Source organism: Agelaius tricolor, unplaced genomic scaffold (genome assembly GCF_023055355.1).
Source record: "Agelaius tricolor isolate 1412-34295 unplaced genomic scaffold, bAgeTri1.0.p SCAF_1, whole genome shotgun sequence".
Lineage (NCBI taxonomy): Eukaryota > Metazoa > Chordata > Aves > Passeriformes > Icteridae > Agelaius > Agelaius tricolor.
This window is the reverse complement of record NW_027269261.1, coordinates 14,205,825-14,222,497: the sequence shown is the minus strand read 5'-3', so window position 1 is coordinate 14,222,497 and position 16,673 is coordinate 14,205,825. Positions and strand designations below refer to the sequence as shown.

Here is a 16,673-nt window from a genome sequence, read left to right as displayed (position 1 = left end):
ACAGGCCTTGGCTTGCCATATGCCTTTCCTGCAATTAACCCATAATAACTGATACAGTACCTGAGTCCATACACTTCAAAGCCCCACACATACTGCCACAACTCCTGAGTCTCTGCCAGGCATCATTGCTGCTGCTGCTACACACAAATCCCTTGTTAAGGCAACAGCTCAAGGTACATTAATTCTGCCAACAGGACAGTGCCAGTAGCTGCCTCCTCCCCTCTCCCCGCTGCCTCTTCAAGCCTGTTTCAATAGCACAGCTGAGTCTTAACCACCCACTCACAGGGGCTCTCCCACTCTTTCCCATTTCCAGCACCATGCAGCACCACACTGTCTTTCCTGCTAATTCTGCCACACATCCACCGCTGCTTAGAGTCGAGTCAGCTACCGAAGCCAAACCAGCAGAAAAAGCAACCCAATACAAGCAGTTTCCTACAGACTGTATCACCTCAAACAGAAATCCAACCAGCACTAGAACTGAAGACAAACAAACAGCAGAGGCACACAGTCTCCTCTGCAGGGCACAGTTCAGCTGCACTGTTGAACAGCCAAGGGCTGCTGCCCTCTGTGCTGGCACTGCTGTCCCAAGTCCAGCACCAGCTTATCCTGGACACCAAGAGATGTGCTCTGCACCCCACAGCCTCTGAAACAGCCACACAGCACCGCTGAGGGGGAGGCACAGACTGCTTCACTGGGCACCGGTGCCAAAAGAAAAGTTCAGCTCTCTAACTACAACCCAGTTCAGCTGGAAAATTTCTCCAGACTCCCAAAACTCACAAGTACAGTTAAGAAGCATATTCATGTAAGAACTGACTTGGTGATATGTGATAACACTGCAAAGATGGGTAGACAACTGGGCTGTAACTGGATCTGACTGTGTGTTGCCAAAGACTTGTCTCTATCTGAATAAAGTCCAGATTTAGGCTGGGGTAGCCAACACATTTGTTAACCTTCACTTAAGAACAAGGTTTCCTTCCCTTACAAATAGAGGCTGCCACAGGTTTCAGTTTGTCAGTGTTACAGGCCAGGACATGTGGCTGCTAGGAAGACCTCGAGCTTGGCACAGTCCTTCCTGCACAGGAGGAATATTCTCTTGAACACACCTAGGGAATGCACTGCACCTGCTGAGAGCTGGGCCTACTACAGAGGAGATGAGAAAAACACTGATTTCAATATCACTCGTGAAGTTGTCCCAAGGACATTATAACACACACTTCAGCAGCTCAGCTCCATACAAGCACCTTTCTATGTTCAAAGGGCTCAAGGCTCACCCAGTCACCTAACAATTTTTAACATCATTCACAACTCTTGTCACCACAGAAACATCAGCCACTGCTACAAAACAAGTCTCGACAAGAGCATTTTTAATTTTTAAACACATTTTCCTGAGATGGGAAATGCCATTGTCATGTGTACATTGATGGCTGCTGGCCAGGCAAGCCTAGAGGTACAGAAGTGAAAGAAGTCAGCAACCTCAGGTGTAAGGCAAGCCACACTTATCATCCCAACAAGAACAAACACAGAGGGGGCTGCTTACTACTTCTCTTCACATCAAGGTCTCAACTTGTCTAAATACATCTGGACAATCAAACTGCTTTCCTGCAGGACTACCCTATGATGAGACCACAATGGTTTAATATACATCTTCCACTTAGGTGAAGAAGAAAGAGGCAAATACAACTCTACAAAGTGTGTACATTTTAGCACAACCCTCCAACCAACAGTGTAGTCTCTGTAGATGATACTTAATGTCCTAATTTGGTGGATCCATGAAATCTTTCCTTACAATACACAGAGTAAGCTCTGGGGAGAAAAGGCTAGGATTATAAGATGAACTGAAACAGAGAAAGATAGCAGTGTGCTCCTCTTCAAAGCTCACTAAAGCTTAATCTAGTCCTAATGCAACAAGTAATAAATCAACAAAAGATTAGACTAAAGAACAACTCAGTTTGATATTTGATTAATGACACAGTGATATGTCTGCCATCAAAGTATTTAGAGCAAGTACACATTTGTATTTGTATTTTCACATTTGTAATATTCAGTATTTTCACAAGCCAACTTCCAACCTCTTCAAAAGCACCAAATTGCATTTCAAGGGTCTTCTCAAACAAGCAAGATTTGTCATAGCATCTGAAGGTTTTACAAGCACTTAACCACATTTGCTATCCAAATGTTCACAGCGTGTTCATTTTTCCATTGAAAAAAATTAAGTTTAAAAACAGAAGTCACATTTCTGAATGTTTGTACCAGAAGTATTTTATTTTGAAAGGGTTTTTGCCTTTTAAATCTCAACACATAACGTGTAGATCTTCAGCAGCTATTTCCATAGTACTATTAGCTTTAGAAAATACTCCAGTTCTACGTCCTAACCCTCAAAATCATTATTTACTGCACTTTTCCAAACAATTTATTAGCAACAAGCCTGACATACCAGCAGTTCAAAAGATTTCCTTTTAAGAATTTTGAACTGCTCTCCCTTCCTATCCTAATGACAAGCTTAAGACTTTGCTCCCTGAAAGATAAGTGTTAACTGCTTTGAGGGCAGCTTCAAGGCAATGTTTAAAATCTTAAACATAGTTCCTTAGTTCAAGATTACAAAGTATTTAAGAAACTTAATTCTCTTAAAAGCAAGATGACTTCTTGCTTTAAGAAAGTGATTTGATTACATCAAGAGCCTTAACCTCATTTTCTACAGCAGTTATTTTCACTATTATTTTATGTCTAAGCAATACATTAAAGGAGGCCAAGCTTCTGTCTCCATGCCTAGGAGTTCACATACTTCAAGCGACTGTTCCTCCCCTGAAATCAGGGCTGTGATGATTCCCATATTAGGCAAAGGATTGACAGATTGAACCTTTTATTTCCCAGAAGTTTACGGCTCCCCCAGTAGATCCCACCACACGGACCAAGGCAAATGAACACCTACAAGAAAAAGCCAGAAGATCCTTTCTTTCATGCAGAAGAGGTTGAGGAGGGGAGCAAGACAGCAAGTTGGCAGGCAGTATTATCACAGGATTGGGTTTAAAGAAACAGCTAAAATAACAGCACTTAGTCTTCCACTCAGCAGTACCACCCTGCTGGAGGAGATAAGAGGTGAGAACAACTTTTCAAAGTATGCACAACACAGGGAAAGCAGTCCCAACACATCAGTACAAGCAGTTGACACATGTTCTCCAACAAGTTTCTGTAATTTTCAATCCAAGTGAAAAAAAAAAAAGGCACCTTGTTATCCTGGAGGTATTACCCAATGCATTGCTCAGAAAGACATTCCAAATATTTTACTGAGACCAATAAGAATTGGTAAATTCAACATGCTTATCTCTGAGGTGACAGTGGGAAAATAAATGCATTATAATTTGACATGAACTACAGACTGGAACCTGATTCTGATGTCACTGGAACAACAACTGCGTAAGAGCAAATTAGGTTCTACTCTCAAATATCAGTTCAGTGGGAATTGCATTCTACATTCCATGTCTGCAATCTGTGCAACATCTTAGAAGTTCAAGTCTTCAACATTTTGGCTTCTATTCCAGTCCTTTATAAGAAATCTGCTATGACCTGCAGTAGCAAATCCCACCTTGCCATGCAAAAATCACCAATATATAGGGCTGGAAATGCAATCATCATTTGCTCATCATCTGCACTGACAATAAAGCTGAAAATACATTTAGAAAAAAAACCAAAACAACAAACTACATGAGACATCTCTCATCCTAGTAAAGCATATCAGTATTTTCCCCATACAAAGGGTAAAGAGAGTCCAAGTAACCAAGCTATGAACAAAAAATCCTTCCCCAAAAGACACTAGGCAGTCTTTTACAAAGACTTTTACCAGTCCTTTCACCTATTACTCCATTATAGACAAGAGCAGGGCCACTCTTAAAATAAGCTGTATTTTCATTAATCATTTCTGCAAAGGCCCAAATGGACTTCTCTTTCACCTTATACTTGATTTCCTATTAGTCCTCCTCGTAAGTTCATCAAGTGGGCATCAAACAGGAATCCCACCATCCATCTTACCTGCATTTACTCATGTAAGTTCCTCTGGACTGCCTTGGATGCTCAGTAGTGCCATCTTTGGTGGCAAACATTCTGCTGTAAGTTTTTCCAACCTTAAAGAGAAGCCAGCTACAAACCATAATTAAATTATGGTTAAATAATTAGCATAGTTTCTCTTTTTTTCCTGTTTAGTTAATTGAAGAAGATACTTATATAGCTTCAAAGATCTACTATTCTCATACTGAGATATAAAGCAGTCTTGCTACTTCAAGGAGTAACATTGCCGTGGAGCAGCCAAAATTCTCAGTGACAGGTTCCAGACAAACTGAACAGATAACTTTAGGAGGATGTTCACAGGCTTACACATCCTGTAGAGATAATTATGGCCCTAGAACAGGGATGTGGGCTCCCTCCCAAACACAATGGGAGACAGTGAGCTCCTTGCTTTGCTGCAGAGCAAGAACTCCAGTTAAACACCAACTTGGGGAGTTGAAGGAAGGAACTTCAACAGTCCTTCCAAGTTTGATATTCAAAGTGTTTCAAAAAGCTTGGCAAGCAAACAAAGTCTTGTTTTCCTGACAATGAACACTATACAGAACATATTATTTCAGAAACGAACAGAAGCTAAAGGTCAGGCAAGTTAGTTACCAATGCTCTCAAAACACAAGTTCCTATTATGTATTAATTTGCTCCTAAAAATGCCTTGATTATAATTCTTATCCTCAAAGACATCACCCATTTCTTATCAGTCATTTCTTTGCAGTTAACTGAAACTGCAGACATCAATGTGAGCCATGTTTTCACATATTTTTAAAACCTGCTCATCTGCTTGCTCTGGTCTTTCAGACACAAATCCCAACCCCAGAAATGTATTCACGTAAATCAACTCCCTACGCAGCACTATGACCTTAAAATCAGCTACAGGATGAGATAACAATTCTTTGTATCACATCAAGAACAACCTTCCAACACCAAGGAAAGCTACTTCTATCTTTCCTCCAGGACATCTCAGGAAGATCAAGTTGCTGAAAATGTTTTAAAAAAAGAAACCCAGTCATACTTCAGCAAGAGTAAAGTCTGAAGAACCACCATACATAAGTATTTCTGAACTTTTTCAGTTGTTGACTAATGGCAAAATCAGCACATCTGCCTATGCAGAAACTTAGAAAATTTTTTAATGCCTTGTTCATTTTAGATAGTTGAGGTTAAAGATAAAACCTAAAATACTGACAACTAGTATAGTAAGTTCATGAAGTAAATGCAGCCTTCAGCAAGAAGTTGAAAAAATGCACTCAGGCAGGCAGCTCACAGATCACACTGTAGGCACAGCATGCAGCAACAGTAGAAAAAGAAATTAAGTAAATTAAAAGACAAGGCAACAACTCAGCCTGATTTTAAAGTTTAAAACTTCCCATTCAAAGACTGCCTTGAATATCAAAAATCATCCCAGGGATGGGGTCTGTTCATAGTCAAAATACAAGAACAAAAGCAAATTCAAACCTAACTTACGTAAGGTAACATTTGAGTGAAATTTGGTAGTTTTCTTTATGAATGTCCTTGAAACTCCCATGGACTGTGATAAGATGTACAACAGTCTGCTAACAACAGGCACAAAGTTAAAAGTACTTTTATTACCGTGCTGAAGTGAAGCCTGTGATGGTGCTGGAGACCAACACCACTGAGGTTCACTACCAAGCCAACAAGGACACAGAACTCACACCTGCACTCCCATCTGCCTATTTCATCTGGTTTGGAAGTTGGGAAGCTCAAAGCTGGGGACAATGTGATGCAGTCACCAGGAGAGAAGTGCTCCTCTATTACACTGGAGAAAAATCCCTTCTCCCCCAGCAGAGCTGCTCCTGTCCAGGCTAGCCAGCACGAGGCAGTGTACCTTCCATTATTAGGGCAGGAAGAGAAAACAACTCCTCATCTATCACAGGACCTCACTCCAGTCAGTGCTACTTCATTAGTACAGCCAGTAAGCAAATATTAATCACTGATATTCAAGCAAACCACAGGGACTGCAGTTGACACAAGGTACTTAAGAAGTATTAGGACTCTTGTAAGACGTGGCTCAAGTATTCCTGTGCACCCAACACAAACAAGAGCTGCCCAGCCTCCTAAACCAGGACAGACTGTCATGTTTAAAAACAATGCTTTTTACTTGAACAACAATTCAAGTAAAACTCTTCTGCGCTGGGACTATTTCTCTGCTAGGTTTTGAGCTGCAGGCAAGCGAACATGAAAAGGAGAGAATACAGCCCTCCTCAACTCCACTCCCTGGTTTCAAAATAATTCCAGCAGAAAAAACAAAAAACTAGTGCTAGTGCTATTATTTGAGGAGGTGCTGTAACAGGATTATTGATTTCAGGGTAAGCTAGGACATAACAGCTGTTAAGCAACACTCAGTAATGGTACAGGAGGAGTTAAAGGCCTCTCCTGTTCCACTGCTGCTCTTGTAACTATTCCAACCCATCCCTCTGCTTTATTTCACTGTGCAGAAATCCCTTCAGCAGGCAGGCACAGACCATCCACACAGACCCTATCACCTAAGCTGTTCCATGACTAAAGTTCAGATGCAACTAAGAGTGACATGTGCATGTTTCCACTGCTGATGATGACATAGCTAATTAAAGGCCATTTATTACAGGTGTGCTGGAACTTTTATGACCTTGAGAAAACTATGCAATAATCTAACGCTTGGAGATAATTAAATGACACAGTGGCAAAAACACAGAAAACTGAAATCAAAGAAAACTGAGCAGTGTTGGGAGAGAGAGAGACCAGCCCTTGAGCAGTAAAGCAGTATCACATCCTCAACTTCAATCTCTTGGGCTCTTTTAAATTATTCAAATTGCAATGCTGCCAAACACAATCAAACTTTTCCTGATGCTTAGAACCACTGCCTTTTCCTCCCTGTAAATCAAGCCAGGTGAGTTGTCATTCTGTATCTCCCAGTTTATAGTGCAGCTAGATTTCCCTATCGCTAGTTGGCTTGCAAATCAAGCAATTGAAACCAATCGTGGCACATGGCATCTGCTAGGTTTTGTTTAATTGTGCCCAGCCCAATCTTTCTGCTTCCAAATTAAGTGAGAGTTACACAACAAAGATGTTAAAATAGTTCAGTGTTCCAGTGCAGTGCTAAAAACCTCACATGATCCAAACTCAGCGTTCGAGGCAGCACAAGCCTCACAAGTCCCAGGTGCCCCCTCGCCAAGCGTACGGCAGGGAGACTGCTACGAGCTCTGAGATTTTAAGCCGTTCCTGAGAAATAACCATACTTTAAGAAGCACACTGCGCAGACTCCAGCACACCCGAGGCTGAACACCCAGCCAAAGCCATGTCCCATCCCCACCGGGGGATAGATTACAGGCGGGAGCAGCGCTGACAGCGGAGCGCAGCAGCTCCATGTGGGGGACGTGCCGACAGGGATCGGTCACCTCCTTCCCCGAGCTGCCCGGGGCTGCTCCCTCCGCGAGCGGACGCGGCCCCGGGAAAGTCGGCGCCCTCCGGGCTGCCTGGCTCCGCTCCCGGCACTGTGCAACGCCAGCGCCCCGCGGCCCCGGGGCCGCAGCCCCCGCTGCTCCCGGGGCTGAGGCACCCACGGTGAGGCCCGGCCGCTCCGCAGCGGGGAATAAGGTCACCGACAGTGGCCCCCGGGCCGCCCCCGCTCCGGCACGGGCCGCCGACCGCAGCGGGGGAGGGCCCGGCAGCGGAGCGGGAAAAGCGCGGTGACCCCGCCGGGGAGCGACCGCGGGCCGGGCGCGGGGGCCGCTGCCGCGATTTCCCCGCCGCCCCTCGGGGGCGGGCGGCCGCCCACGCCATTTTGAGGAGGGGGGAGACACGGGGGCCTTTCCCGCGGCGCCGCGCGGAGCCGCCAGGCCGCCCAGCCCCGCGCTCCGGACCGACCTCGCGAGCGCAGCCCCGCCGCCGCCCCCGGCGCTGCCGCCGGGCCTCGTTACCTGCCGGGGCGGGCCGGTGGCGGGCCGGGCCCGCGCGCCGCGCCGCGTCCCTCGCCGCCATCTTGTCCGGGTTTAAAATTAACTCCCCGTGACGTCAGAGCTCCGCCGCGAGACCTTTATCGCCCGCCGGCGGCGCGCGGGGCGGGGCCTCGCGCCGGGAGGGGCGGGACCGGAGCGGGGGCTGCAGCGGGAAGGGGGAAACGCTGAGGGGCCGGGCGGCGGGAGGGCAGCGGACAGAGAGATCGAGACAGACAAACAAATAGACAGACACATACACACAGAGACACAGACGTACACACAGGCCCAGCTGCCCGGCCCAGCCCCCGGGCTGAGGGCCTCCCTCACGGCACCCGCGTGCGCTGAGGTGGAGCAGTGGGGCTCCAGCGGGGCACAGGGCGAGGAGGCCCCCAGGCCATACAAACACCTCCTCAGGCAGCGCATCCTTCAGGGGTCCCTCCCTCCCTCGGCCACAGCTCGCTCCTGTAGAGCTCACAGCCGGAGCGTCACCCGTGTGCTGGTGTCCCCCTGCGCCCTCACCCTGCTGGGCCCTGGGGACAGCCAGGAGAGCGACCGGACCGCTCTGCATTTCCAGCCCTAACTCCAGCTCCTCACTCCTCACCGTAGCACTGCTGCTGCACTGGGGCTGGAAACACGCAGGACAGCTCTAAATCAGAACAAGCCACACAAATTTCCAAGGAACCAAACATTCCTGCTGTGTCTGGGGTTTGCAAGAGTCTTGCTCCTCTCCATCCGAACTGACCTTGCTTCATCCTTTTCAAAAGGCCAGCTGTGAAAGTGAGCTGCCCTTACTGCATGAAGTTTTTAAGTCTGTGAGGTTTCCTATTGCTAAAGGTTGTGTAAACCTTCTCAGGCAAATTGGTCAGTATGACCTTGTCACTTGTTAGAAGAACACAATGTCCAATAAATCATGTGAAGTGAGCAACAGGCTTGCAAAACCCCACTTCACCCTGGCAATGCTCTCTGTAGAAACCATTTTTCTCAGTTTTCTCAGTTTTTAGCTATGCTAACTTACTTAGTCCTGGAGAGACAGCTTGTGAGTGACAGCAATCCTAAAAGCAAACAGAGTTTGGTTCTGCCAAAATGGAGGTGGAGGGAAAGCTCAAAAGAGATTTTCAAAGTAAAAACCAACTATCACAGAAGCACTTACAACTGCTTTCCAAACCTTGCTTTCCTTTACTATCAAAGTAGCACATTAGGGGTTTCCTAACACAGGGATTCATGAACCTCCTGCTATGCTTATGCTGGCAGCCCTTGCGCCAGAAAGTTTAATATCTACAACACATGAAAAAGAAAGTAAAATGTCCAAAAGATGCTGCAATCACAACAAGTGAGAACTGCAGAAGGATACAATGATCAAACTATTATCATATATTCAATTCTAGTTATTGATTACACTTGGATTAATAAAATAGGCAGTTCTGTAAAATAACTTTATTATTGTAGATTTACGTCAGCATAAATGGAAGCAAGATTCAACCCTTTTGTAAAAAAAAAAAAAAAACCAAAAATATTGCCATGGGCCTTTTGCAGTTTAACATCCTCTATTTATTTGCTGAAAATGAGCGTACCATTGCTTGTCCTTCAAACCTCATACCAAGTGAAGGAAAACCTTTCTTTCCATCAGAAGGAAGGCAGAGCACACTCTGTACACAGAGGAATTGCAGAGATATTCAGGCAACCAGGCAAAGGAAAATGACTTGAGGTAAAACACATTGACACTGTTAGCTGCCAAATTTAAGCTTCAGCAGCTCAATATGCAAACTAAAAAAAACAGGGGGAAAACACCACAATACTAAAGAAGTTTCCTAATTCTGCTGTTAATAAACAGCCTTGTTCCTGGTCAAGTCTGAAACAGTTTACACAGAGAAGAGTTTGAAATAGTGCGTGTTCAGACAGATAGATTTCTGCTTCATGCAACAGGATTTGCTGCTGCTGTAATGTGAGAGCAGAAGTCAAGAACTTGGAGGTCAGAAAGCTCAGCCTTAATTCTGTCCCCTTATGTTTGCAGGAAGGAAGGAGACATTTTCTGAGCTGAAGATTTTGCTATCAACATCTCTTCTCCTGGCTGCAAAGGTCCCCATCTCCACTGCAGTCCCACCTACATTCCTCTGAGCCAGGCTAGGGAAGGAGTTAGGACTGAAACTGCTTAAGCTGGCTGTGGATTTGGCCTGGAAGGAGCTTGGGAACAACTGTGCAAGCCACAGGCAGTCTGTGGTGGGAAGGGATTGCTGGAGCAGAAGGATTCCTGACCCACGAGTGCTGGCTGGGCCAGTAGTCCCTTCAGCCACCAGAGTCACAGTTTTGTACTACGGGCACTGGATCTGGCCATGCTGCTCTGAAAACTCTGCTGTCCCAAGCTTGTCCCAAACTCACTTTGGGCCAGCCAACAAACACCACCAGTGTCACCCATGCAGTGAGACAAAGGCTGCTCAGCCATGCAGCTTAGAGAGCTGTCCCTTCCTGAGCTGGAAGAGCCACCACAGTGTCTCCTGGCCTTCAGGCATCACAGCCTGGCAGGGGACTGGCCAACTCCTGAGCCATGCAGGCCAGAGGCACCCACTGGACACCAGGAAAGGCTGAATCAGACTTGGGTCCTTTATGCATTTCTCTATAAAGTGTTTCTCAATCCTCATCAGCCAGCCTGTGCAATGCAGTTGAGCTTGTTTAAAGTAATCCGTATGATGACAAATCCTTAACTTAAACACCTACCTGAAGCACGCTGAGCACCGCTGCTGGGCTGGGAAACAGAGCCATGTCCCACCTTGGAGGGCTGAGGGTCCTGGGATGAGCTGGAGACGTCTCCATTGGTGCTTCTGCGCTTACCAACCCCTCTCCTCATCTGCTTCAGGCTGCCGAGTCCAAACGAGTGACCAGGAGATTCCCACTCCTCCTTCCCGACTGCGCAGTGCTGCAGGCAGTCAGGAGCTGAGGACAGACAGCTGTGAGATAAAGGTGGCTCTTCTGAAAACCACCCTGTGCACAGCAATAAGGCACCTCTAACTCTCTGGCTGTAGTTGCTAGGACCGCCCAGGGCTTCCCAAGGAATAAAACTGGGGAGGCAAGGAGAGGTGAGCTCTGCAGCACTGAACCAGTGCTAGCACTGGGAACAGCCAGGGCAGGCAGTGCTCAGCTGCCCTCCCACCAGACCCCACCAAGGGAGCTGTGCCATTCAGGCAAGTCTGAGATGTCCTAACGGACTCCCACTGGGAAATCCCCCTGGATCTCGGGCTTGTTGCCAGAGGCAAACACGTGCCCTCCCAGGGACTGGAAATGCCCTACAAGGCACCTCGTCTTGCTTTTCTCTGAAAAACACCCAGGCTGCCGTACCACAGCCCTACTACTTATGGACTTCTCTACTCACAGCTTCCCAACTCTTCCAGCTGGAGCGCTCCTCCCTGTGCACGGTGCCAGCAGGCGCTGGAGGATATGCTGCTCCCCGAGCCCCTGCCCACTCTGCAGCTGGATCCTCCCTTTGGCTCCCTCTTCCCAGCACCCATTCCTGTGCCCTGCCCACAAGCAGGAACACGCTGCTCGGTCCTGCCCGGGCTGGCTGATGTTTGCCTCGCTACCTCGGCAAACATCTCAGTCCCATAAACAGGCAATCTTGGTTTCCTATGCATTTTTTTTTCTGATGCCTGCCATTTCCCAAGGGCCTCTCTCTCAGATTCAGGGCTGCCTTCATCTGTCACATAGGTGATCTAAAAGTCGCTGTGTGTCATTAGAGAGTGCTCAGCACAGCCCCGGGCTTGTAGCTACCTGTGTGTGTTGCCATAACCTGGGGCTCACCCAAGCAAAGCCAAGGTGAGACACAGCATGAATCTAAGCCTGGTTCTTCTGCAGAGAACTGCAAGAAAGCAGAGGCATTTGGGAGCAGAAAACAAATTGAGAAGGAAGGGAAAAAACCCAATTTACTTAATCTCCTCAACCTGAAGCTGTCCCACATGCTGAGAGGAGATGCCTTTTAGCTGGCTACAGGACACACGCTTGAGAGAGAGAAAGCAGCCCCTCCCATACCACTAATTTATAGCAAGCTGAGTGGGAAATGTCTCATTCTTCCCTGATGTTGACCCAGGAGCTGCTCCTCTGGGGAGGAAGGTGGAAATAACATTGAATTTTAGCAGTGAGAGCAACTCAGAGCAAGTTGCTAGGCACCAGCTGCAAGAATTGCCTGCAGGTGCTCTTGCAGGAGAGGTTGGGCTGGTTGATTGGGCTCTCCCGGTGCAGCCAGAGTGCCAAATACCTTTGAAACGGGCATAATCCGTTCTCAGCCTGAAGGAGCTATTGCACAATCTTCCCAGGATTAAGGGTTTAAATCGAGGGACTGTGTCACAGCCGGGGAAAGGGCAGGGGGCAGGCTCAGGAGCCATGCTGGCCTGTGTGGCTCCCTGGGGTGGAGGGATGCAGCCTGCCTGGGGAGGTGACAGTCTTGCAGGGGCACATGAAAGCCATCTCCTTTGTCCTGCCCTGTCTACATCTTATCAGGGTGACTGAAGTCTTCAAAGGATTAAATGGCTAAGTGGTTTTCTTCTGCTCCTGGAAGCAAAGCTCCATAGCCAGCTGAATCTCTCATTGCAAGCATTTGCTCAAGCAGAGTCCTATCATTTCAGTCTGTATAAACACAGCGAGATTTCCATCTCACTCTTAAGCGACAGCACAAGACAAGGCTGTTTTTAAAGTCTGGCTTAGATACTGACTCCTGTGAAGGCTGCAGTGCTGCTTGGAGTGCCAGTATGCCTGCAAACCCCAGGGCTGCCCCACTGCAGAGATGCCCCTGTCTACAGCCAGCACGCTGCTCCCAGCCTCATCTGGAGGCCAGCTCTGCTTACCCACCTGCTGCCTGCTCTGCAGCTCTAAAAATAAGAAGCACCTCTTGGGTTTGGATCCCATTGGTGTCATTTCCCAATGACCCTTTAGGCCTTCAAGAACAGCACAGAGAAAGAACTTTCCCACACCCCCAGACTCTATTTTCCAAACTTCTCATCCTAGGAAAAGAAGCATTGCTCCAGCTGTCACTGTGACACCCATCAAATGTCTTGCAGAGACAATCACACCAGCCCCTGAAGTCACATAGCCCCCTTCCAAGAGCTGTGTCTGTTTTTCTGGTACAAACAGCAAGGCTCAAGGGAGGACGAGTCCCCATAAGATCAGTGACTGTGCTTCAGCCCATACTACCAGTGCTTTGTTTGCATGGGGCGGAATGCAAAAATCAGGCTACAGGGACAATTTGGGACAGAACGTACTCCACCATCACAGAGGCCTCAGTGGCAGTTCAGAGTCTCACCAGGAAAAATGCTGCATAGACATTTCATTCTTTAATGCAATAAAATCAGACTAATTAGCTCAGCGTGCTGCAGGTGTTTACCAGCAAACACTCCTATCAGCCCTGGCTGTGGGCTTTGGAAGAGGATATTTGTCCTTGCAGCATAACTGATCTCCCATATCACAAGGCAGCTCCTCCCATATGGGGCAAAGCATCACCATGTGATCCTGATTTGAGGGAAGCAGCGCAGCTTTACACCTGGGCAGGGTGTTTGGGATTGAGCCCTGTGCAGGCAGACCTGGCTCCTCGTTTCATGTGGGGTTAGGAATGATTGCCCTGGCAAACAAAGGGTGCTAATTACACAGCAGAGTTTATTTGCATCCTTTGCAGCTACATGACTGGCTTGCTGGGTGAGACTTACAGGTCCTCACAAGGAAGTAGGTGGTTTATTCCCAGGGTTTCACATGCTTGTTTTCCATGCAAGTCCAGACTGGCTGCATAGAGATGAATTGTGCTTAAGAGAGTCCTGCTGAATTCCCACAGCAGAATCTCACCTGCAGCTCTCATTATCCTTTTCTGGAAGGCAAATCCCTCCAGCACAGGGTCACGCACACACCCTTGGATGAGGGTCTGTCAGGATAGGATGGGTTTGGGTGTAATTAAACCACATGGTTGCAGCTCACTGTACCCATCTCAGGAGAAGTTTTGGACTAGCACAGGCTGCCTTGCTAACTTGGGTTTCTCAAAGAGAGGATAGCCGCCAGCAGGAGCTGGCACAAGACCCAGTGATGGCAGCACCCAGGAAAGCCAGGTGAGGTGGGGACCTGAGCTTCCCCCAGCAGCACCATGGGCTTATGAGAGGGTACCTGGGGAAGCAGCACCCTTCAGGGCTGGGATCACTTCTGTGCTCCCAGTCAGGCCTGGATGTAGCTTGTGATCCTTAACACACCAATGAAACTGTCTGGATCTAGTCTCAGGTATTTAAGCAAAGTCTAGGTCTGAGTCTAGACATGAAGGACAAGACCAGTTCTGTGCTCTGTGTTTGTAGGTTCAGTCTGGCCCCTGGGCCAAGCTAAGGACACAAAGTAGAATGTGCCATTTAATCTGGCTGGATTAATGTGTGAATTTAATTGGATCTCATCTCTTCTCAATAAAATCTAGAACATGCTGTTGAAAAATTGTATTTAATCTTCCTCCAAGACTTTTTGCATACATTTGAGCAAGAAACTTGCAGCACAGGGCAATTGCAATGGAATGAGAAACCAAGTTTTAGCAAAACCCAGAGGGTGGGGCTGAGATCAGCATCCTGTCATCTTTGGATTTGTGAATCTGATTCAGAAGCTGTCCTGCCCCCTCTCCTCCAGGAAGACTGTAAAATTAATTTAAGTACTGTCCTGTAGGATCACTCCATGACAGCTGTCTCTGTACCCAGTCAGCCTCAAAAAGCACAGTATTGCACTGGCTATGATCACATTTAGGTAGTTTGACAGAAAAAGGCTCCAGGGACTCATCACAAGAAAAAACATAAAATTGTTTGGAAATATTATTCAGGGGGATATCACCAGTTTTGTTCTTCTCAAGTAATGCTAACTTGCAAGAAAGAGAGAAACAAGGAGAGGAGGAAAAGGGGACAGCAAGCCTGGCTGTAGCAGAGGGCTGGAAACCAAAAGGCAAATTCATTTGAGATCCGGGGATTAAGATCCAATCATTTGACCTCAGATTAAAAAGTGGATAAGCACAACAAAGAATAGCTTAAAACATTTGGGAAAGTGTAAAGGAAAATCAAGTGGCATTAAATAACAAAACAGCTGCATTAAGCCAGAATGCCTCCCTGATCATAGGCAGCAAATCCAAGTAAGGGATGCCTCAAGCTTCCTCAGCACCATTCAGTCATCCCCCAGCATTCCTATTTCAGTGCCACCCTGTGAGTTAAATCAAAAAGAACTCGCCCTGCTCCACACCAGTTTGTTGCTTGTATTGAGCTGCTCACCCTCGGGGGAGCACAGCCACCTGCCAAAAACCCTTATTAGGAAGAGATTACCCAGCAGAAGTAGGCTAGCTAGCTGTAAATGCGTGCTGGAGGACAGGAATCCCAGGACAGCAATGCTCAGGCTCTGAGTGCAGTGTGGCTGCTTCCCAGCTTTGCTTTGTGAGCTTCCCCCAGCAGCGTGGTTTCTTTTCCTGGACTTGGCCAGGAAAAAGGGAAGATCTCCTATGGAAAACCATCCAGCTCCCTTGCAGCCTGCTCACTTGCAGCCAACACAGATCATCAGTAGCCATTCCCACAGGTTCCCTGATGTTCTCCAAGTGTGCAGTTCAGCTACTTCCTTCTGCAGCACCTTTGAAATCATTAACACAGCGCTGTTAAATGGGTGTCAGTCCCAGGTGGGCAGCACAACCTGGCACGGTGGCACTGGCCCAGCCCCTGGGTGCTGGTTGGCAGCTCATGCCAGGCCATGGCTCTGCCCCAGCCTTGGCTCCACTGCAGGTGTAGGAAATGCAGAGAGCAGTCATAGGCTGGGGGGCACAGAGCTGAGCTGGATGGATGCTGGGTGTTCACCTTGCCCAGATTCAGCAGAGAACCAGTGTCCCTGTGACAGGCACAGTTCCCTGCTAGCACGCTTCAGCCACAGCATCCCACAGACAAACACCAGCCACAGCCACCTCCCCACTGACACCATCCTACAAACAGGCTGTGTCCTCACAGAGTGCCTCTGCCACTGAAAAGCACCTTGCAATGAGGAACCCCAAGGTTGGGAAGGGTCTGAGCATGGGACTGCCCAGAAGTGTGTTACTGCTTTTCCTTCTCCTTCTTGTCCAGTGGACAGTGATCCTGTTTTTCCAGCAGCCCCACTGCCAGCTGCAGTGGCCTGGCAGGCGCAGTGACCCCGAGTGATTATTTAATAGCGGATTGTATAACAGAGCAGGGCAGACATTACATTTCTGTCTCTGACCTCAGCCCTGGGACATCTCCCACCCATAAAACTTCCAGTCTAATCTTTCAGACCTTAGAGGAGCAGCCTTAGGCATGTGACACCATCCTTCAGAGAGGAGTGACCAGTGGGGACCAGGTAGCTCTGGGCAGGAATGGGCTGCCCAGCACCTCTCAGTCCCACAAAAGGGAAAAGAGAAGGGAGCCTAATGCTCCACAAAGGCTCAGGTTTGGAGCCCAGACCCTGCTGAAGTGCCCAACATGACACTGCAAAGTCCCTCTGCTCCCAGCTATTCATCTAAATGAAGCACTACACTCGCCTCTCCATTCAGAGTGAGCTGTTTCAGCAAGGTGAAGATGGATGAGCTGGCCTTGAGCAGGGCAAGCCAGCTCCACCAGCTCCCCTGGGTTCCAGCCACACAGCCTCTGGAATCTGGGAGCAGCTGAACCCCTTGGACGTACTCCAGTAGGGGTGGACAGTGCCCAGGAGCCA

At 47.9% G+C, this 16,673-nt stretch overlaps 1 protein-coding gene across 6 annotated transcripts in view; it reads right to left on the bottom strand.

Moving 5' to 3' along the window:
* The window catches only part of ATL2 (atlastin GTPase 2), a 37,874-nt gene extending 29,767 nt beyond the window's left edge, over window positions 1-8,107 (bottom strand). For all 6 annotated transcript variants that reach the window (XR_011678700.1, XM_071423961.1, XM_071423974.1 and 3 more), the window contains exon 1: window positions 7,968-8,107. Coding sequence is in view for 5 of the 6 variants with exons in the window: in XM_071423961.1 (XP_071280062.1) it covers window positions 7,968-8,028 (61 nt within the window). In the remaining variant the exon portion in view is untranslated. The remainder of the gene's footprint in view (window positions 1-7,967) is intronic.
* Window positions 8,108-16,673: the final 8,566 nt, after the last annotated feature.